At 49.7% G+C, this 20,327-nt stretch overlaps 7 protein-coding genes across 7 annotated transcripts; 4 read left to right on the forward strand and 3 right to left on the reverse strand.

The window, feature by feature from the left end:
* Positions 1–22: 22 nt before the first annotated feature.
* N7469_003839 (nuclear cap-binding protein subunit CBC2) lies at positions 23–816 on the forward strand (the record flags this gene model as incomplete). Its single annotated transcript, XM_056642759.1, has 5 exons — positions 23–88; positions 176–267; positions 328–372; positions 426–617; positions 687–816. The coding sequence occupies 5 exons, from the start codon at positions 23–25 to the stop codon at positions 814–816; spliced, it is 525 nt and encodes a 174-aa protein (XP_056502171.1).
* A 162-nt stretch (positions 817–978) lies between these two features.
* On the reverse strand, positions 979–1,843 carry N7469_003840 (pyridoxal 5'-phosphate synthase glutaminase subunit PdxT; the record flags this gene model as incomplete). Its single annotated transcript, XM_056642760.1, has 2 exons — positions 979–1,549; positions 1,611–1,843. 2 exons carry the CDS (start codon positions 1,841–1,843, stop codon positions 979–981), a joined length of 804 nt encoding a protein of 267 aa, XP_056502172.1.
* A 381-nt stretch (positions 1,844–2,224) lies between these two features.
* N7469_003841 (4'-phosphopantetheinyl transferase family protein) lies at positions 2,225–3,523 on the forward strand (the record flags this gene model as incomplete). The annotated part of the gene is made up of 1 exon (XM_056642761.1): positions 2,225–3,523. One exon carries the CDS (start codon positions 2,225–2,227, stop codon positions 3,521–3,523), a length of 1,299 nt encoding a protein of 432 aa, XP_056502173.1.
* A 948-nt stretch (positions 3,524–4,471) lies between these two features.
* On the reverse strand, positions 4,472–8,674 carry N7469_003842 (anaphase promoting complex subunit bimA; the record flags this gene model as incomplete). Its single annotated transcript, XM_056642762.1, has 6 exons — positions 4,472–4,632; positions 4,705–5,432; positions 6,083–6,114; positions 6,176–8,016; positions 8,073–8,246; positions 8,338–8,674. 6 exons carry the CDS (start codon positions 8,672–8,674, stop codon positions 4,472–4,474), a joined length of 3,273 nt encoding a protein of 1,090 aa, XP_056502174.1.
* An 880-nt stretch (positions 8,675–9,554) lies between these two features.
* Positions 9,555–10,218, forward strand: N7469_003843 (SND2/TMEM208 family protein; the record flags this gene model as incomplete). The annotated part of the gene is given in 3 exon segments (XM_056642763.1): positions 9,555–9,563; positions 9,705–9,884; positions 9,901–10,218. The coding sequence occupies 3 exon segments, from the start codon at positions 9,555–9,557 to the stop codon at positions 10,216–10,218; spliced, it is 507 nt and encodes a 168-aa protein (XP_056502175.1).
* A 649-nt stretch (positions 10,219–10,867) lies between these two features.
* On the reverse strand, positions 10,868–14,450 carry N7469_003844 (uncharacterized protein; the record flags this gene model as incomplete). Its single annotated transcript, XM_056642764.1, has 2 exons — positions 10,868–14,252; positions 14,329–14,450. The coding sequence occupies 2 exons, from the start codon at positions 14,448–14,450 to the stop codon at positions 10,868–10,870; spliced, it is 3,507 nt and encodes a 1,168-aa protein (XP_056502176.1).
* Positions 14,451–15,392: 942 nt separating this feature from the next.
* On the forward strand, positions 15,393–20,012 carry N7469_003845 (E3 ubiquitin-protein ligase SSM4; the record flags this gene model as incomplete). The annotated part of the gene is made up of 2 exons (XM_056642765.1): positions 15,393–18,390; positions 18,448–20,012. The coding sequence occupies 2 exons, from the start codon at positions 15,393–15,395 to the stop codon at positions 20,010–20,012; spliced, it is 4,563 nt and encodes a 1,520-aa protein (XP_056502177.1).
* Between the last annotated feature and the right edge of the window lie 315 nt (positions 20,013–20,327).

Raw genomic sequence — 20,327 nt, forward strand, 5'->3', positions numbered from 1 at the left:
TCTTCGGTTGTTTTCATTCAAGATGAGCGTTCTGGGGGTTAACACTGTCGACCGACTGGATCGACCCAGCGCCTACTATGCCGGAAAGGTATGTGTAGTCTCAATCCAACTACATTGCCCAACATCCAAGATCGCGAGAAGATAACCTGAGTGCTAATTGGGCGATATCATATAGAATAAACGACGCAGACATGATGACCGAGAAGAGCGAGAGCCTGAGCCTACGAACAAGCTGCAAGGCGCCACTACCCTTTACGTGGGCAACCTGTATGATAAGTTAATGCTGCAGTATAAGCTGGCGCAGCGCAACTGACCCGTTTCTCTTAGGTCCTTTTATACCACTGAAGAACAAATTCATGAACTTTTTGCCAAGTGTGTATTCTCAGTAGTGTTAAACGGCTTGCAATGCTAATTAATATGCGTAGGTGTGGCGAAATCAAACGATTAGTGATGGGACTTGATCGATTTAACAAAACACCTTGCGGATTCTGCTTTGTCGAGTACTATACCCACCAGGATGCCTTAGACTGTCTGAAGTATGTCGGTGGCACAAAATTGGATGAGCGCATCATTCGAGCAGATCTAGATCCTGGGTTTGAAGAGGGTCGACAGTACGGGTATGTTATCTTGATCTTTTTGCAATAAAAACCTCTCGAAAGAAACCCTCTAACTAATGCTCTTAACAGACGTGGTAAATCAGGTGGTCAGGTTCGCGACGAGTACCGTGAGGAGTATGATCCTGGTCGTGGAGGATATGGTCGTGCATATGATGAACAACGCCAACGAGAGGAGGATGAATACGGTGCTGGCAGGTAGGTGTTGAATGAACTTGGGCAGGTTGCGATACAATGATTCTGGAAAATGGCGTTCTTCCCTTGGCATCATATCAATTAAAACAAAAGGATTCTATTATATTCACCCGATATCCTCTGATACCCTTATTTACAAGACTTTTGCTGTTTATTCTCTAGAAAGCTTCTATTGTCCTAGCTTCTTTCTTCTATTCACAGCGGCTTCCACCTGACGCAGCCACCATGCATGGATTCTCGCATCCCCTGTCAGCTCGGGATGGAAACTGGTTCCGAATACATTGCCTTGCCTCACAGCCACAATATCACCGAGCTCCTTGTCTGGGCTGATTTCACGGCCTTGGGTGGCTAGCAATGAGGCTGGCCTGGACAAGGTGGCCAGCACCTCGACGTGATCGGCTGTGGCAGCCTCTGCGGCAGCACCCTTAGCTTGACGTGACGGGGCAACAACCGTCTCTTCCAACTTGATTTCCTCCTCTTGGATCCCCTTTTGATGAGGCAAGATCCGCTCAACGATGGGAGCACGAATGAAGACGGTTGGGAAGGGAGCTGCGCCTTCGCCTAGGAACGGCAATTCCAATGGCGCCTGGAAACTCTCTGTCTGTCGACCAAAGTGATTGCGATTGACGCGGACATCAAGACCACCGATCAGCTCTTGACCACCTTTCTTCGTCTTATTCGCAGACTCGGCCAGCAGGATCAATCCTGCGCAGGTGCCCCAGACCGGCTTACGATCCACTCTATATTGCACCATTAGTACCTTTCCAATTTCCCAGGTGAAGAGATCTCGGCAGCACTTACTTGACAAAATCTCTTAATGGCTCCAAGAGATTCGACCTAGCTGCCACCAAGGACATGGTGGTGCTCTCTCCACCAGGCAACACCAATCCATCACATGTCGCAAGTTCCTGCGGCGTGCGAACCTCGATAAACTCCCAACCGACCAGAGATTCCTGCTCGGCGGCCTTTTTCAGCAAGGAAACATGTTCAATGAAAGCACCCTGTAGGGCGAGAACTCCCACTGTAACCGACATGACCGTAGATGGCGAGGAATGGAAAGAATTCAAGTGGCGTGTAAGTCATGGTGAATGGTTCGCCATGACTCTTTTCGATACACGTGACCCTGCGTTTATCTTTCCGCGGGGAATTCCTTATCTTCACGTGACATTCACGCTTTACCCAATCGGGTCATATGCAGGCATTGGGGCCAGCAACTACTTTCGTGTGTTTTAACGACATCTCACCTTCGTTGACAACTTGACTTGTTGTGCTCAAGCAGAGTCACAGTCACTGGAAAGCTCTGTTCTTGGTATCATATCCTCGGCTATCCTCGGTTATATGGGAAAATTTATCTTGCGTACATCAATTCATCAACCATTCACCGAAGTTTATATATCACCCGTGCACCCCACCAAATGGCCTCAAAACATGTCAGCCAAGCAGATGTTCTCTTAACCCAACCAAGCGTAAATAATGCTGATCCTGCACTCCTGGGATTTCCAAGCCTAGTTCGCTGGTACATCGACATTCGAGAATGGGAGGCCAATGGTCTAGATCTCCCACTATTGAACACACTTCAACCCCACGAGCAACAAGCCGTGAAGCGATATCACTTTGCCGCAGACCGGCGCATGTCTCTAGCATCCCACCTGCTCAAGTATTTATACGTTCATCATGCCTGCGGCGTACCATGGAAGGATATCATCATTGACAGAACACCAATGCCACAAAATCGTCCATACTACGACTCCAAATCACCTATCCGGGTTGAGTTCAACGTTAGCCACCAAGCATCACTCACCATTCTAGCGGGAACCATCGCACCTTCAAAAGAGCAGCTCCAAAATATTCACTCTGAGACAATCCCAAAGGCTGAATTTCCTCAACTTGGCATTGACATTACATGCATAAATGAGCGACGTAACAAAAACCCAACGTCAATCGCAGAGCTAGCGGATTTCGTTTCTATATTCAGCGAAGTCTTCTCACCAACCGAGCTCTTCACCATGTCCAATCCCAAAGAAACACTCCTTAAAGCTCGGGGCCTAGGTTACGCCAATAGTTTCACTCCAGCTTTCAAAAACACCGACGGAACAGAATGCCACAGCGAGCAATCAATCATCGAATTCGGCCTCCGCCTCTTCTATTCCTACTGGGCTCTTAAAGAAGCTTACCTCAAAATGACGGGTGAAGCCCTCCTCGCATCATGGGTGAAAACTCTCGAATTCAAAAATGTTTTCCCTCCAGAGCCACTTGTTCCACTACAAGCAAGCAAACCATACAAACCCACCGATAATACCAACAAACATTCCCACATTCCCACATCTCCTCAGAACTGGGGACCTATATACCCAAATGTCATTGTTACTCGCGACGGAAAGGTTCTACAAGACGTCCGTCTACAGCTTCAAGCGTTTGAATCAGATTACATTATCGCTACAGCCGCTCGGGGCGCCAACATTGGACCTATACCTCAAAGTTCTCAAAATCAGAGCTTGCATCATTTACCGGGTATCATTAATATCTCTCCTGATAACAGGCAGATGGAACAGAAACGAATTCCCATTTCCACAAAGAAAGTTGTTGGTGACATTGACCCGTGGAATATTCCCAGCGCGATCACCGATCCATGGCTTCCGATGCAAGAGGTTGATATTGAGTTGGATGTACGGGCCTGTGCGGAAGGGCGTTGTGAACATTTGATCGTTTCATAAGGGATTCATGCCGTGACTGGAAATGATGGTGTTTAGTCTACCGGGTGGCTTTTAGTCTTATGTGAGACGTTTCTTGTGATACTTTCATCTTCTGACATTGCAGTGTGGCAGTGAAGCCTTCACATTTGCCCCTGTCCACTACAACAATGTGGAATGCTACTCTCAAATAACTTTCGCGATGAAAGTCAATTGATTGAGGTTTATTAGCATCGCATATACTCCTTTTTAACCGGAAGCTCTCTCCAAACTTCTTACTATTTCCAGAAAGTTTCCGTATTAGTATCAAACACTTGAATACTATTATATAGGTGATCGAGCGTTCAGTCTACCTCTAGCAGTTGAATCACACCTTTGGCGAAGTTGGAACTTCACCTAAGAAACATGAATAGTAGAGAAAAAAAACAAGCTAGAACTTCAAAACAGATCGTGTCATCTTCAAGTCTTTACGCTAAAGATATATACATCTAGAGGAAAGTCAAGGGTACTCCGGCAAGAAATTCAAACTCGCAGCAACAGAGCAACCAAGAAAAAGCTCGAAAAAAGGGGGAACAGTAAAGGAAAATGTCCTGCCAAAGACGTTTCGATTCAATCATATTCCCATGAGAAAGTATACCAGTGAAACAAACCAATGCTGCCAAGATTGCTCTTCATCGGCGGAATTGCGCAGAATGGAGGAAAGAAGTCATGTATTATGACTGTTTCTAGAGCGGACCGTGAAGGTAGAGGGGGTAAGGATATGGATATGTACCGAGCGGGAGAAGGGATATACAGATGGGGAAATGTGACGGGATTTCCTGAATCAGGATGAGCGAGGACCAAAATGGAAAGGCCGTTCTGTTCGGACGAGAGAAATATCCAGAGGGGTTGTCGAGAGGAGAGTGTTATATTCCACCGATGAAGGGGACCGGAGTATATTGGTGAGAGAAGGGGGTAGAAAGATCAAGAAGTTCAGATCTCAACGGCAGTAGATACGCCCTTCGTAGCCTTGGACTCAATGGAGTTCGCTTGGGCGAATTCTTGAATAGTCTTGAGCATGGATTCGCGGGTGATAGTAGTGAGGCGATCCACGTCAGCGGGAGATAAATCCTTTGTTTCAATAGGCGGGAGAACTATATCAGAGACAACAAGTTAGTCCTTGACCCGCGATAAAACCAGAGTAAATCAACGCAGAAAACACTCACCCTTGACCTTGATACTACCAGCATTGAATCGCATTGCTCGCGGAGACATAACGTGAGAGTAATTCTCCGTCACAACAGGAACAATAGGCACACCGGCCTTAACAGCAAGATGGAAAGCACCCTTCTTAAACGGCAATAAAGTAGGCTCGTCCGAATAACTACGCGTACCCTCCGGGAAAATAAAAACACTCTGACGATGAACACGCATTTCATCAACCGCCCCATCAAAAGCCTTCATAGCAGTCTCACGATTACCCCGATCAATAAAAACCGTCCTGGAAAGAGCCATAAACCAGCCCAAAAACGGAATATTACGCAAAGACTTCTTCGCCGTGACACTGCAGTAAGGCGGGAAAATAGCCCCAAGCATTAGGACGTCTAGTTCTGTTTGGTGATTTCCGATGAACACGGCTGGACGGGTAGATAGATGTTCTTGGCCCTCGATGATGTCGAAAGTTACGCCGGTAGTACAACGCATGACCCATTTGAAACTGCGGGCTGTGGCATATTGTGAGATACGGCCGTATCCGACGAGGCGGAGGACGATTGAGGCGATGACGCCGTATGTTGCGCAGAGGAGAAGGGAGCCGTAGGCGGCTAGACAGCGGGCAACGAAAGCTGCGCGTGGAACCTTTTGACCGAGAGCAAAGAGGGAGAGGGTTACTACCACGAAAGAGCTTATGCCCCTTAGAATATAAGAACTGATCGACATGGCGGTTGAGGAGGATCTGTTGGGGATCAAGGGTGTGTTAGTCGGTATATGTTGAGATAATGGGCCATATGGGCTGGTGAATGTAATATAACTATATGCGGGAGGGAAAAGGGTAGATTCTCACAAGGATCAATTCTAGGACCACAAAGGAAATGAGGTCAAAAGGGAATGGAGTCGATGAGGGACATCGTGGGGAACTGCGGAGGTGAAGATGGGCTTTTTTTTTGCCCGCGCCGACTCACCGCCAAGTCATCGCCTGCTGACCGCCAACTGACCGCGGCAGATGACGGCATCGCGCATGTGCATGGACTACAGAGTATGTAAACATCGGGTGATGGAGGAGAATGCAGATGGAATGGGTTGTAGGTTATGTTTTATGGGGATAAGCTGAACTAAACTGATCATAATGATGCTCTGCTGTTCATTGACGGGCCTCGTCGTACTCTCACTAATGTACAAAAAACACCATGCCTGATGCCAGATGTCGAGATCTGGAAACCAAAGAACTCCCCACTGATGCTGTGCAGAAAAAAAATGATAGGAAGAAAAGAAGCCCCTAGAACGCCGAGCTTGTAAGACGGAATCCTGAACAATCGCAAAGAAAATAGATCTTTTACGTGGAGGGTCTATGCTATGTCTTCGTCCTCCATGTCATCGTCATCCAACGCCTCCATCGCATCCTTGATAAATTGTGCTGCCTGTGTGAATAACGTTAGCATGAGTTGCCAATAGAAGGATGGATACTGCAAAAAGATATACCTTTGGATCCAAGTTCAAGGCCGTCGTAAAGTGCTTGATAGCATTGCCTTTGTCATGGATCATTTTGTACAGTTTACCAAGTAGGTAGTGTACGTTGGCCTCGTCGGGAGCCATATCCTTGAGCACTTTCAGATCGGCCAGGGCAAACTTGTATTCTTGCAGTTTCATCAGCACCCGTGCCTTGCGGAATCGTGCCAGCACCGAGTGTGGAGCAAGAGAGCAGGCTCGCTCATAGTGGACGAGGGCCTTCCTCGGGTCGTTCATCTTCTCCAAGACTAGACCAATGCAACAGATAAGAACTGCATTGGTTGGATTGATGGTCGCAGCATTGCGGAAATGTTGCTCGGCATAGTCCAGCTTACCCATCTTGTCATAGACAGTTCCGAGACCATACCAGGCATTGTAGTGTCGGTTGTCAGCGTTGATTCCGTGACGATAAGCATCTAATGCCTTGTCGTATTCTTCATTAGAAACGTACTCGTGACCTTGAAGAGTGAATGCATAGGCAAATTCGGGATCCAGCATAGTGGCACGCTTGAAACACTTAAGAGCTTGATCGTGGTCCCGTTGATGGGAGAAGGAGTTACCAATAGCACACCATGCTTGAGGGGATAGTCGATCGGCTTCCAGGAGTTGATGAGAAAGGTATGCCAGCTCGACATCACTCTTCAAGTGCCATAGCACCGTTGAATAGATTTCCATATCTTGGAGTCGTGTCGGCGCTAAAGACTGAACGCGGGAGAAATATTTGGCGGCCTCGGTATACATCGCTTGCTCGAAATACGACCGGCCAAGCTGAGCGAGCACCCATGGGGTCTCGCGTTGTCCCTGTGAGAGACTATTGAAATATCCAACGGCTTCGGTGCACTTATAGCGACTTAAGGAAAAGTATCCTGATGCCAATTTTGTGAAGAGACCTAGCAGCCAGTGTAGAGCCTCAAACTCTTTGGTCCTCTCGGCTGCCTTGGGCAAAAGGGGAGGAACTGTAGAGTTCACTGGTACGGATGCCGCTCGGGGCTCCTTTCCATCGTGATCTGAAGACTCCATTGGTTTTCGGTTGCCACTAACAACACGGCCAACAGTCCCCGTGCGACTTTTCGCTGACGTACCTCTGATCTTTTTTACCTCGCGACCATCTCGCCCCGTGAGTGTGGTAGTAGAAAGCTTGCTAGTGGTGGGTTTAATTTGATTGAATAGCCTGACGCTACGACGCTGCGGAGCACCTGGCTCGGAAGGCTGTTGGGATACTGGGTGGGCGACTTGTCCAGAGACGGTTCGTTTGCGATCTCCTAATCGCGGGGCTGGAGGTGGCTCTCTATCCGATGGGGCCATTGGCGGCTCTTCTGGTTCAGTGCGTGGTTTTGGTCGAGGTCGAATTCCAGTAGGACGCATTCTTGGGGGTGGCTGACCATGATGGTCTGCACTCATTGCCTGGACGGTTCGAATTTTCCTTGCTGGTGCCAACGGCGGTTCCCATGTCGAGTCTGGGTCAGTCACTCCGTTTGCAATACGGAATTCCTCTGATCCCGATCCACTGCTTTGATTTCCTGGGGTTTCCATGCCTTCGTGGATGACATGCTGCGGTACTGACGCAACACTGAGTGTACTCCCATTGAGCTTCTCGAAGAGAGCAGAGCTTCCATGAGTGGTATCCGATTCGCCGCGAGAGCTAGCAACCATGAAAGGATCTGAAGGAGCACTTCCGGTCGTTTGTGCGGGGAAAGAGCTCTCTGTTGGAGATATGAGGTCTGAGGGGATATTGGCGTCATCGGGGGCTGAATTGATAATAGCGAGAAGCTCGGGACTGAGCTGGAAGATATTTGGAACTCGAATGTTGACGCCTAATAAAAAGGTCAGCCCGCGCATAACGCCAGTGATTTTGAATCTCAAGATATACCAGTAGCACATAACCCAAGGAAAGCATCCCACATGAAAGGGTTCAGTTTCAGCGAGTCAACAAAGCAGTCAACCGCCTTATTCAAGTCCTTGTGCGCTTGCCACAGCTTTCCCAGTAGACAGTAGACGGCTGCCGCATCTGGAAGATGTTGCCTTTGTGTTTCGTTGTGCTTGTCTGAAATTTAGGATCAGTACCATTCTGTACCGTCTGCTAAAAGGAACCAAAGAAATATGAACAAAGGGCATATCTCCCGGGGGTAACCTACTCCAGTGGTTCTTGGTTGCCCAAAGAGCTTTACTGCGCTCTAGCGCAGTAGCACCGTCCAAATACTTCCCTAGATCTAAGCAAGCTTGCGCATATACATATGAACAGCCGGCATGTAAGCCTCGCGAGCCAGATGGCTGACTGAATTCCAAGGCGGCCTTGATTTCTCCATTATGTAGGTGACAGAGGGATAGTAGGTACTGCGCTTCAAAGGATCGGGGTTCATAAGCATGTAGTCGTTCGGCGAGAAAGAGGGCGTTTCGAATTAGATTATTGTCGAGGTGGTAATAGATGATGTGTCGCAGCTGACTGGCGACATGGCCCGTAGAAAGGGCCATGGCTGAGGGGTTGCGCGCGCGGGGAGAGCACGCGCAAAGTATTGCCGCGCGGACGAGTTTCGATGAAGGTGGGAGAAGATGCGCACGGGTTTAAAAAAAAGTGATTTAGTTAAGACGAAGCCAATCTTTGAAAGAGATTCGTTGGTAATCCCCAGGAAGGATGGTTCAATGAAATATGTAATGGTTGAATCACAGGTGAGAGTGCCTTGGAGGCGTAGTCCGAGACGCGGGGACACAACGCGAGATGGACAAAGGCGAAGAAAAACAGTCCATCAATAACTCGGAAGACATGGACTTTAGTGAGTTGACGAGATAATGTTGAAGAGTAGGCGACAATGTCACGGTCCGTGGCCAGTGAAGTAGGGTGAAGATTGCAGCGATCTCGAAATGAGATCGGACGCCAACGGACAGGAATGTAAACGCAGGCCGGAAAAGGTAAGAGCGGTAGAGACGGCAAGTTAAAGAAAGGAGGAGCTAGACACAGCTCTTTTATTGACCATTCACCATCTTTACAGTGAATAGAGGTTCAAAGAAAAGGAAAAGGGTGAGATGTGGTGGTGGGGGTAAAAGGTTGAAAGTGAACTGAAGTTGGCTTTTGACTTCTCTCCACGTCGTTTTTGGCTTATTTTGGTTGCATCGCCTGGTGCTGCTTGGGTTCTGCCGGGCGGTGAGTGTCGAATGGGCAACAATCGCCGCCACAAGACAACTTGAATTGTACATTTTATATGCGGAGACGTAGTTGGTCCTACTTGGGTACTCTGAACGACTGAGAGTCGGATTTCGTGCCTTTTCCTTTCTTTTTCTATTCCTTTCCCTTTCTATATTCTCTCTCCCACTGCATCTACTTGTTTATCTCATTCTCATCCTTCAATCCTCCAGAATGGCCCAGGTAAGCTCTCTCACCTTCGCACCTTCCAATTGTCCAAACTGTCGCACCTGCCATTTTCCATCTTTTCTCTCCCCCACCCCCAATCGCTCCTTCCTCATTGGATTTTTGATTGTTACTCAAACTCGACTCGCTCCTTCCCAGAAAGCCGCCAAAAGTCTTGCTGCGCGCAATTCAGCCACGTTGACCCGCACGCATCTCATCTCCATCGCCTTACACACTCTCTTCCTCGTCTTGCACTTTCTCTTCGGTCGTCCCCGCTCTTTGAAACCATATTTTTTCCTTGCGGTACCCACACTTGTCATTGAATACTATCTGGACAAGGTGGGACGCCCCCCAGTACAGCGAGGATGGATCTCTGCGGTCTGCGGGTGAGGATTTGAATGCGACTGGGCTGACGGAGTACATGTGGGATGTACTCTACTGGACGCAGGGTTGTATTGTTGCGGTTTGCCTGTTTAATGATCGGGCTTGGTGGTTGTGGGTGGTTGTACCGCTTTATTCGGGTTATCTGGCCTATACGACTATCATGGGGGTGAAGAAGGGCTTTGCGGGGATGGGGGGTGGTGGTGAGGGGGCCGATGATGCTCCATTGAGTAAGACTCAGATGAAGAAGGAGAAGAGAGGGGATCGTGTGAAGCAGCGTGGCCGGGGGTGAGTGTGATGCGGGATGTTGTAGGTGGTGTATTTACTGTCGACTATTCTGCCTCATCTGATGTTGAATATGGGGTTATCCCCTGATTACTATCACTCATGTCCTACTACACTGCTACGAATACTATGTACTTGTAGTAATACTACTTGAAGGCTGCTAATGCAGGGGATGCGGCAATTCTGGCAACATCAGAAGCCCGCCAGTGAGCTATGGATATCGCTGACAGCTCGATTCCTTTGTGTGAAACCCGGAAGATCTGGTTTGATCAGAACGCATTGCATTTATGTACTCAAGATTACAACGCTGTAGCGAAACCAGACCGGGAAACAATCCCAACAATTCCAATACATAAGGAAATGAAGACCCGAATCGAAGAAATGAAACCATAATCAATGTGCATCTTGTAGGTCATGAACATATTACCGTCGTGACAAACTATATGGGGAATAAAGCGTCGATAAGCCCCGGTTTTGGTAACACCTCAACCATGGACTGACGTGTGAGATGATGGTAAGAGAAGAAGGAATATAAGGTGGGGAACAATAAAGAATGGCGGATGGAGAAAGCAAAAGCCCACCCAAAATACCCCGTCCAACTGTGTTGTTCATATGTGTTTGGTGAACTTGAATGTCGCACCGTGTACGTGATTCAATCACAACTCATCTTTAGAGGAGGAAGCCGCAGCCTTAATGCTGCTAGTAGCATCCTCGACATGGGAGACAGCAGTCTCAGCGGCTTCAGAAGCTACGCTGCTTGCGCTAGAGGCAAGGTCAGCCACCTGAGATTGGGCGTGCTTGACGGCAGCGGCAATACGGCTAGTGGCACTTTCGACCGCGCCCGGCTCCTCGCCGTACACGGCAGAGCTGGCCTTAGATTGGATGTCTTCGATAGAGTCCTTGGCAGCGTCAAGGTAGCCAGGCTGTTCTCCCTGGAAAGCATCGCTGATTTGGGCGGTTGCAGTTGCATAGCCATCAATCGCAGCCTCAACAGCGTCGGCCAGCTGCTCGTTGACTCGGTCCACTACATCCTCGAGAGTGGGTATATTGGTAACGTATGCCTCCGCGGCCGAGGAAGCTGATCCATATACCTCTCCCACATAGCTAGATGCAGAAGACACGGCAGCTGCTGGGTAGGGAGTTTCATAGGCAACTCGGAGTTTGCTCAACACGCTCTCGGTGAAAGACGGCTGCTTTCCAACAAGGAGCTCGGAAACGACGTCCTTGACGGCATCGTATTGGGGCAGACGACCATTGACCAGTTGCTGAAGGTATGGTTCTGGTGTGCCATAAATCTGCTCACTGGCCTTTTGCACAAGACCTTCCCAGTTTTCGGATGCCCGGCTGGAGAGGGACTCCAAGGCTCCTGGGGTCGTGCCATACACGGCGGAACTGGCAGATGCAGATGCAATAGACAGAGAAGAAGAGGCGGCAGAAAGAGCTGCTTGATAACGGGAAGAAGCATCATCGATAATGCCTTGGGGCTTGTCATCATCAGGAGAGACGGCGGAGCTTGCAGAGGCAACGACGGCGGCGAGACTGGCAGAAGCGAGGGAGGAAGCCTGGGAATACTGAGATCCAGCCTCGTTGATGATATCCTGGAAACTTCGAGCAGCAGGAGTGGGGGCAGGAGTGCCATAGACCGCCTCGGATGCCGTCGACACAAAGGCAGTATAGTGATCATGAGCCAGACCGACAGCTTCGTAGTAGCGGCGCTGAGCATCCAGAACGAATGGTTGAATGCCACCGGAGCTTGCCGCAGACTCTGTCTGTCGGACCTGCGCTAGCTGCTCTGAAGCGAGACTGAGCCCTGCACTGAGCCGTGAGGATGCAACGGATGAAATATGAGCCAGTGGACCTGATGGAGTGGGTGTGGCTTGAATGCCCCCAACCTTATCCTGATATTCCTTGGTGGCATATTCCACGGCCCCGGAATAAGCTGACTCGATTGAAGAAAGGACTTGTTCATGAGCGGGGGCACTAGATTGAGACATCTGTCCCATCACCTGGGATTTGGCAATCTCATAAAGAATCTTCGCCTGGGCGGTGGAGTCGGCGAAAGCAGAGCTTGCGTCTTCGTAAAGTCCACCTGCCTTGTTCGCCAGGTTGTGTGGGATGTCCTGGTCGTCAGAGTCGATGATAGGCTGCTGACGAGAATTGGCATTGGCAGCGGCGACACCGAAAGCAGGTTTACCAGAGGCTTGCAGATTCTCATAAGCTTCGTCAACGGAAGGCCCATCATTTTCTGCCTCAGTGACATCCTCGTCGAAGGTGGAAGAGGAGTTAGGGTTAGCAGTCACATCGACATCGTCATCTTCGATAGACTCATCCTCCGATACAAGAGGTGATGCTTCACTTTCCGCAGGGTCATCGGCAGCAGCATCGTCACTGCCCTCATTCGAAGTCTCGTCAGATTCTTCAACGTCCCCCTGTGGCTTTGGCAAGGATGGAGGGGGTTCGGTCCTAGTCTCGAAGTTGTCACTAACATCCCGGGCAGCAATCTTCCAGTGGCCAACGTCCTTCAATCGAACCAATTCCTTGGCAGTCTCTTCGGCTACATGCATGCCACTCTCGAGAATTTCTCCGGCAACAATCTTTGCACGGACAACCGGGTGGTGGTTCAAGCCCACCTTTCGGATTTCATTGCGCCAGTCATCAACCTGGGCCTTCAAGGCATGGTATCTTGCCCAGTCTTTATAGGTGACGTTGTCCATCCAGGCCCAGCGCATGCCAATTTCCTGCAGGCCAAGGTCCCGAATGCTGTCAAGAACATCCAGGGTGGAATTGACCGCAGCCGAGACCCTGCGTGTGAGCTCATCGTCAAAAGAGCGAGACCACTCTCGGAGGATATGCGCACGATCTCTGACAGAAATGGCGGAGGTTCGAATATCACTAACTAGTTGGTCACGGGCAGTCTGTTCCTCTTCAGGAGAATCTTCCTTGGGTAATGAACCTGCAAGTTCATTGATTTTTTGTTTGATAGAAGATACCTGCTCGGAGGCTACACTTTGGAGTGCCGTAGAGAGACTTTGTCCGTAGCTGTCTGCACTGCTAGAAATAAGCGCAGTGACGATCTCCTCGATACGCTCCTCAAGATCTTCGATTCCCTTGTCGGCAGCGAGTGCAAACTTTTCCTGCCATCTTTCCAAATCGGAGTCAATTCGCTTTCGGGCTTCTAGAGCAACTTCTTCCGGTGAAAGGGTAGGCTGCACGGACTGAGACTCCTTGGTGGTGGTAGTGGTAGTGGTAGTGGCGCTGGTTGAAGGGCGAAGTGATACAAATGTGCTAGTAGTTGTGGAAGAGACTGCATGTTCGGAGGATGCACCATCAACATCTTCGACGACAGCTCGAAGTCGTTTACCCTCTCGGTAACTGGCGAGCCGTTGGCCAATCTTCACAAGCTGAGGCTCAACTTGCTCAGAGTACAGACCAGTGATATGCGGCCAGAGAGAGCTATTGGCGAAATAAACGACAGAGGACCAAGTATATTGCGCACCCGGTATGACGTGCGTCACCAGGACATCTTGACCGGCAGCATAGGACTTTCCAATAAAAGGCTGCGAACGGGTATAAAAAGGCACCAAATGGTCCCAGTAGACCGTAGATGCAACCTTGTTTGCTCCCTGGTAGTAAGGCGAAGTCACGGCAATACCTTTCTGCACGTACGGATCGACCTTTGCCGCATATAGCTGCGACACTTGATCCTGGGCGGTTTTCAACCGAGGGGTGACCTGCGCTTCCCACTGTGCGGCACCATGTGCTTGAACCTGCTCCCAAGCGGGAGCTCCATATTTTTCATAACCTGACTTGGCAATCTTGGATGCGGGCACGTAGACGTGCTGGTTGAAAACCTCCACGTAAGGACGGGCCTGATCAACATACGGAGCCGCGTAGATGTCGTAATATGGTGTGACATAGGGATCCACGTGCGACCGAGCAATCAGATAAGGTTTACAGACTCGCGGCGATGAGTCGGTGAGGTCGGAGAGACGCGACGGGCATCGTAGAAATGGAGTGATCAATATGTACCAGATACATAGCCTATCGAGGTGGATCAGCAAGGCTCCCATCTGAGGGTATTGGCAAAGTAAAGATCCGCGCGCGCGAGAGAACTTACCGCACGATCAGTCCTATCGTCCACCGGACAGAACTTCTCTTTTTCATGGAGGGCTTGGGAGATGTTCTCCCTCCTTGTTTGACCACCGTCTCGGAGGCATGACCATTCTCTTGAACCACCATTTTGCTTGTTGCTGGCGTATGTCGGTCAATACGACACGACCGCAATAAAAAAGCTCCGAGGCTGGACTGCCGGCTTGTGAACTGCTTCTCTCAGGAGACACTGGATTCGGTAGAGTTGAAGGGTGTAAATTTATTGATTCATCAGGTCGTGATGTCGGCACTCGATCCCCTTAGGTGCGAGAGGAAAGGCTAATGGGGAGAAGAAGAAGAGGGAGAGAGAGAGAGAGAGAGAGAGAGAGAGAGAGAGCTCTCGACCGGAATGCTCGCGTCGGTTTGGCGCTAATCAAGATTCACGAGCCGCGGTCAGATCGCACGAATGTTGAAAGTCGGCAGTTGCACTTATTTCATACCAATGGCCTTCATAAGAGAGGTTGGATGAACAAAATTAATCGTAAGTGGCTGGCTCGAGGTAAGGCCGTGTTGGTAGAAACAATAAGAGAAAGCAAGCTGGTTTTTGGAGGAGCTTTTGGCAGGGGAAGCGCAGTGAGGTCATCGCTATTATACAGTGTGTTACCGTATGTTACCGTTGGTAATACCATTCTCGGTGGGGACTGAACTGTAAAATAGGAATACAAATACGCTTACTCAGCATCAGCTGGAAGGCCCAATTCAACCAGAACAAAAAACGAAGCAGCAACAAGCACTGAAGGCATCAAAGCAACAAACAGCAGGAAAACATAGACCAAGTGGGAGAGCGCAGGTAGGTCTGATCATTGATATACTCGATTTTATTACAGACTGAGGCTGACTAAACCCTTCGTTTATCTTCCTTCTAGTCCCATCCTCTTGCTCCGGATCTCCCCTCATATCTGGTTTCTCATACGACCACTTGTGCCCACACTCTCGATAGTGCATGGCAAGGGAGGATATGATGATTATTTGATTTTAGTTGGTCAATAGACTGACCGTTACCGCCCAACGATTCAACGCGCCTCAGACAAGATGGATTTCCCCGTCGACCATGCTCGCCTCCCCACAGGCGCATCCCCGTTTCCTGACCTGATGAACGATCCAGCCTTAGATGAGAGGGATAGGGGCCTCGAGGATATGGACACATGTCGTATATGTCATGGAGAGGGATCCCTTGAGGAGCCGCTATTCTATCCTTGCAAATGCAGTGGTAGTATCAAGTTCGTCCATCAAAGCTGTCTGGTAGAGTGGCTAGCACATTCACAAAAGAAGCACTGCGAGCTGTGCAAGACGCCGTTCCGATTTACCAAACTATACGACCCCAATATGCCTCAGAGACTTCCTACGCCTCTCTTCTTGAAACAGGCCATGATTCAGTCATTCCACACTGTCGTAACATGGATGCGGTTCATTTTGGTTGCCTTCGTATGGCTAGGATGGTTGCCATGGTCGATGCGCGCAATTTGGCGGGCACTGTTCTGGCTGGCAGATGGTCACTGGTCTGCCAGTGGAGCTGCTGCCCATCAACGCGCAGCATTGGCTGCCCAACAAGGTGCTGATCAGTCATTGCCCAATGGTAGTGCAGCCGCCACGGTGGTTAATGCTGCATCTTCAGCAGCTTCCAGCGCTATACAGTCTGCCGCAACCGCATTGCCCTCTAATACAGGGCCGACTCAGGGGTTTCCCGCTGGAGATCCACTTATGCTGACGCTCATCAAGAAAATTGTTCCTAGTCTATTTATCCCCGCACTGACGGGAGGTGCTAGCCAAAACGGATCCAGCTCCAACACTACAGCTGTTTTGCCAAAAGCACGTTACCCATCATGGCTTTCAGACGTGAAATGCCTGAACACATTAACCCCATATCCGACTATCAACAATATGATCATCGACACCTTGGAAGGCCAACTGATTACTCTTCTGGTCGTTATTGCGTTCATCCTCCTTTTCCTCATCCGAGAATGGGTAGTCCAGCAACAGCCAATGGCAAATATCGCGGAAGGAGAACGTGAAGCGGCTCTTCAGCTAATTGCCAACAATCGACCTGAAGATGACGACGAAGAAGAAGAAGAAGAGCAGGCACCTCGGCCGGACTTTGCTCCTGGCCCTGTTCCTGGCCTAGGCCATGCCAATCGCGCGGATGCAGAGGAAGCTCGCATCGAAGCACCACCTCGCTTTGGAAATCATTCACCTGTGCCCTCAATGACCGATTCTGATGACGGACATTCTATTATCGACCGGGCCACGGGACCTTTTGACCGACCTGACATTCTGGATCTACCTGTAGAGGAATACCCTCGCATTATTGCAGACTCAACTGCCGCAGTTGAACAACAAAGGCGTATGGATCTAGATCGATATCAAGATACCTTTGCGCGATGGGATGGCGATCACAACGAAATGCTACACAGGATTCGCCAGCAACATGGACTTGGTCCAGCGGCCGACACCACAGATGGTAACCTGCCACGTGAAGATGACCGTTTACATATGGCAGTGGATCAGCACAATGCTGAACAAACTGCACCAATAAATCCGCCGGCCGACCCTCAGTCTGAGAACTCCCATGACATTCAACCCTCAGCGAATGGCGAAGCTATGCAAACCAACCAACAGCCCGAGAACCAGGAACCGATAGGAATGTTTGAAAAACTTGTTCATTGGTTCTGGGGTGATATTGCTCTCGATGAGAATGATGCAGATGAGGCGGTACCGGAAGATGATGAACATATCGTCCAGGACCCTGCCCTAGAGGACCCATTTGTCCCTGTTGCCAACAACAGACCAGAGGATCAAGTGGACGGTGGACCCTTGGGCGTCCCTGCAGGTGATGCCGGCCTGGACCCCAACGACATTGAAGCTATTGAAGGCGATGACTTCGAGGGAATTATGGACCTCATCGGTATGCACGGCCCTATCTTCGGACTCCTGCAAAATGGGGTATTCTGTGCACTTCTTATCGCCTTCACAGTTGCTATTGGGATATGGCTACCTTATCTCTGGGGTAAAATTGCCCTTGTCCTGTTAGCCAACCCATTAGAACTCATTGTCGGTGTTCCGATGACTGCCATCTCGGTTGTTGCTGACATTGCTTTGGATACACTCATCGGGGTTCTTGGATATCTGATGTATTCGCTCACCTTCGTGTTCAAGGTGCTTCTCAGTCCTTTTGGGGCGGTTGTGCCACTGAGCGAATGGGCTCCACAAGGCCGATCTGTCACAAGTGCCTCTTTGTCCCTTATTGAAGCCAGTACCAGCCGCCTTAACAAGGTGATGAAAGCATTTCTTATCTTTCATGATTCTGATATCCCCATGTTCTCCGTGCTTTCCCACCAGGCCTTGAAGCTGCACCAATCGCGACTGAGTGCCTTGGCTAACGGCGTCTATGGCGTTGTAAAATTCATTCTCCATGATTTCCCGCTACGATTGGTCACTCTAGGCGTGCCAGGGGCTTTATCGTTCGACTTTGACTTTACACACATGAAGCAAGCAACAGTTCAACTGCAAGAACATGTTGCCAATTTTCCACGCTCGATATTTTTCACCAGCCCCGGCACGAAATTATTGAATGCTGGTGCTGACAATGCGGCATCCGTCAAGCTACCCGTCGAGTATGACCTGGCAGTGTGGGACACCAAGGACCGTATCATTGCCATTTCCATGGGCTACTTACTAGCTAGCATAATGGGTTTCCTTTATCTACGCATCACTGGTTTGTTGGCTGGCACAAACCGTGGACAGCGAATCGAAGGGGTTGTTGCTGAGGTCCTACTGCAAGCAGGAGGCGTGATGAAGGTCATCCTCATAATTGGCATCGAGATGATCGTCTTTCCTTTGTACTGTGGCACTCTACTCGATGTCGCCCTTCTTCCTCTATTCTCCAATGCAACGATCTCATCACGCATAGCCTTTACCATTTCATCTCCGCTTACCTCCCTGTTCGTTCACTGGTTTGTTGGCACGTGTTATATGTTCCACTTTGCACTCTTTGTGTCTATGTGCCGCAAGATCCTCCGGAGCGGCGTTCTATGTAAGTGCATTTCAATTCGAGAATTAGATATCCCGCTAGAAGCTAACCTTTCTCCAGATTTCATTCGGGACCCAGATGATCCTACTTTCCACCCCATTCGTGATGTCCTCGAGCGCAGTATCACTACTCAGCTGCGCAAAATTGGGTTCAGCGCCCTCGTCTACGGTGCGTTAGTTATCGTCTGCCTCGGAGGTGTCGTCTGGGGTCTCTATTTCGCATTCGATGGAGTTCTTCCAATTCATTGGTCAGCGAGTGCCCCAATGCTAGAGTTCCCAGTGGATCTGCTTTTCTATAATTTCGTCATGCCGCTCGCGATCCAGTCCGTCAAGCCTTCGGATGGGTTGCACGAATTGTATGACTGGTGGTTCCACAAATGTGCTCACTTCTTGCGCCTCAGCAATTTCTTTTTCCCAGAACGCCATCCAGAGGAAGAAGGCCGACATGTCCGACGTAGCTGGTGGGGCCTTTTATTTGGAAGCAAGGGCGACTGGGAGCATCCTGTGATCGGCGAAGAGCAACAGGCCGCTGCAGAACAAGAGAATCGTGATGCCTACTTCCTGCGAGACGGCCGATATGTCCGAGCTCCTGCTTCAGATTCGGTCCGCATCCCGAAAGGCCGTCAAGTTTTTCTGGAAGTGAGCGAGGATAACACCCGACTTGATGGCGAGCGAGACCTTAAAAATGGCCTGCATGGTTGGTCCAACCCATCTTTCACCAAAGTCTACATTCCTCCTTTCTTCCGTACTCGCATCGCAGCCTTCATACTTCTCATTTGGTTGTTTGCTGCCACCACGGGGGTAGGCATCACCATTATACCACTGGTCATTGGCCGTCGGATCATTTCGGCCTCTCTGGGAAGCCCAGTTCCGGTGAACGACATCTACGCATTCTCTTGTGGGTTGTGCATTGCTGGTGCTTTCGCCTATGCTGTTCACTACTGCCACAAGGGCATCCGGCTTCTGCGAGAGAATTCCGCAACATATCTACAATCTCCCAGCCAATTGATCGATGCTTGCGTCAATCTAGCACTGCAAACCGCTCGTCTCGGATATATCGCCACTGTCTTAGTCGTTGTGCTCCCGTCACTTTTCGCACTCCTTACTGAGTTGTACATTTTGATTCCTGCTCATACCTTACTTGGAGATGGCCAGTCGCATGTCGTGCATGTGGTTCAGGACTGGACCCTAGGCGTGCTCTACGTTCAAATGGCAATCAAATTGACTATGTGGCATCCGCGATCGTGGGCCGCTGCAGTATTCAATGGGATTTTCCGTGATGGATGGTTGCGGCCTAATGTTCGGTTAGCTACTAGAGCTCTTGTTCTACCATTGTGGTTATTCACCGCCGCGGCCGTTATCATACCTCTAACCCTGGGAGGTCTACTTCGATGGACTCTCTTCTATACACGCACTGAGGCGCAGTCACACATCTACCGGTACGCGTACCCAGCGACTCTCCTTGTTGTACTTGCCGCGTGGACCATCCACTTAGTTCTACAACGAGTTGCCATCTGGCGGATCAACATTCGCGACGACGTCTACCTAATTGGTGAACGGTTGCACAACTTCAGTGAGAAACGTGCGCGCGATGTAGGAGTATCGCGGCGAGTGATCACCGGATAAACCGAGGATGAGATCACAGGCCAGAATTAACTGACAAATCCCCCGAACTGCATGAACTGCAGTAAATATTCACATTTATCATCGGACTATCAGTTTTTTTTTTTAGTATTGTTATGATTACCAGTTTAAGATAGTATACCAGAGGGAACCACGCAAAAAGCCCCTCAATATCTGTACATTAAAGACCAAATAGATCTACTACGTACTCGTCACCCACATAGTCTATTGTATGCATGTAAATTACTCCAAGTCCCGTGATCTCCTAAATTTAGCAAAAACGCGGCTGCCTGACTTTCTCCATGACCACGTGACCCA

This window comes from Penicillium citrinum (assembly GCF_028827155.1).
Source record: "Penicillium citrinum strain IBT 23319 chromosome Unknown utg000003l:1.0-4596430.0:1.0-4598250.0, whole genome shotgun sequence".
Taxonomy (NCBI): Eukaryota; Fungi; Ascomycota; class Eurotiomycetes; order Eurotiales; family Aspergillaceae; genus Penicillium; species Penicillium citrinum.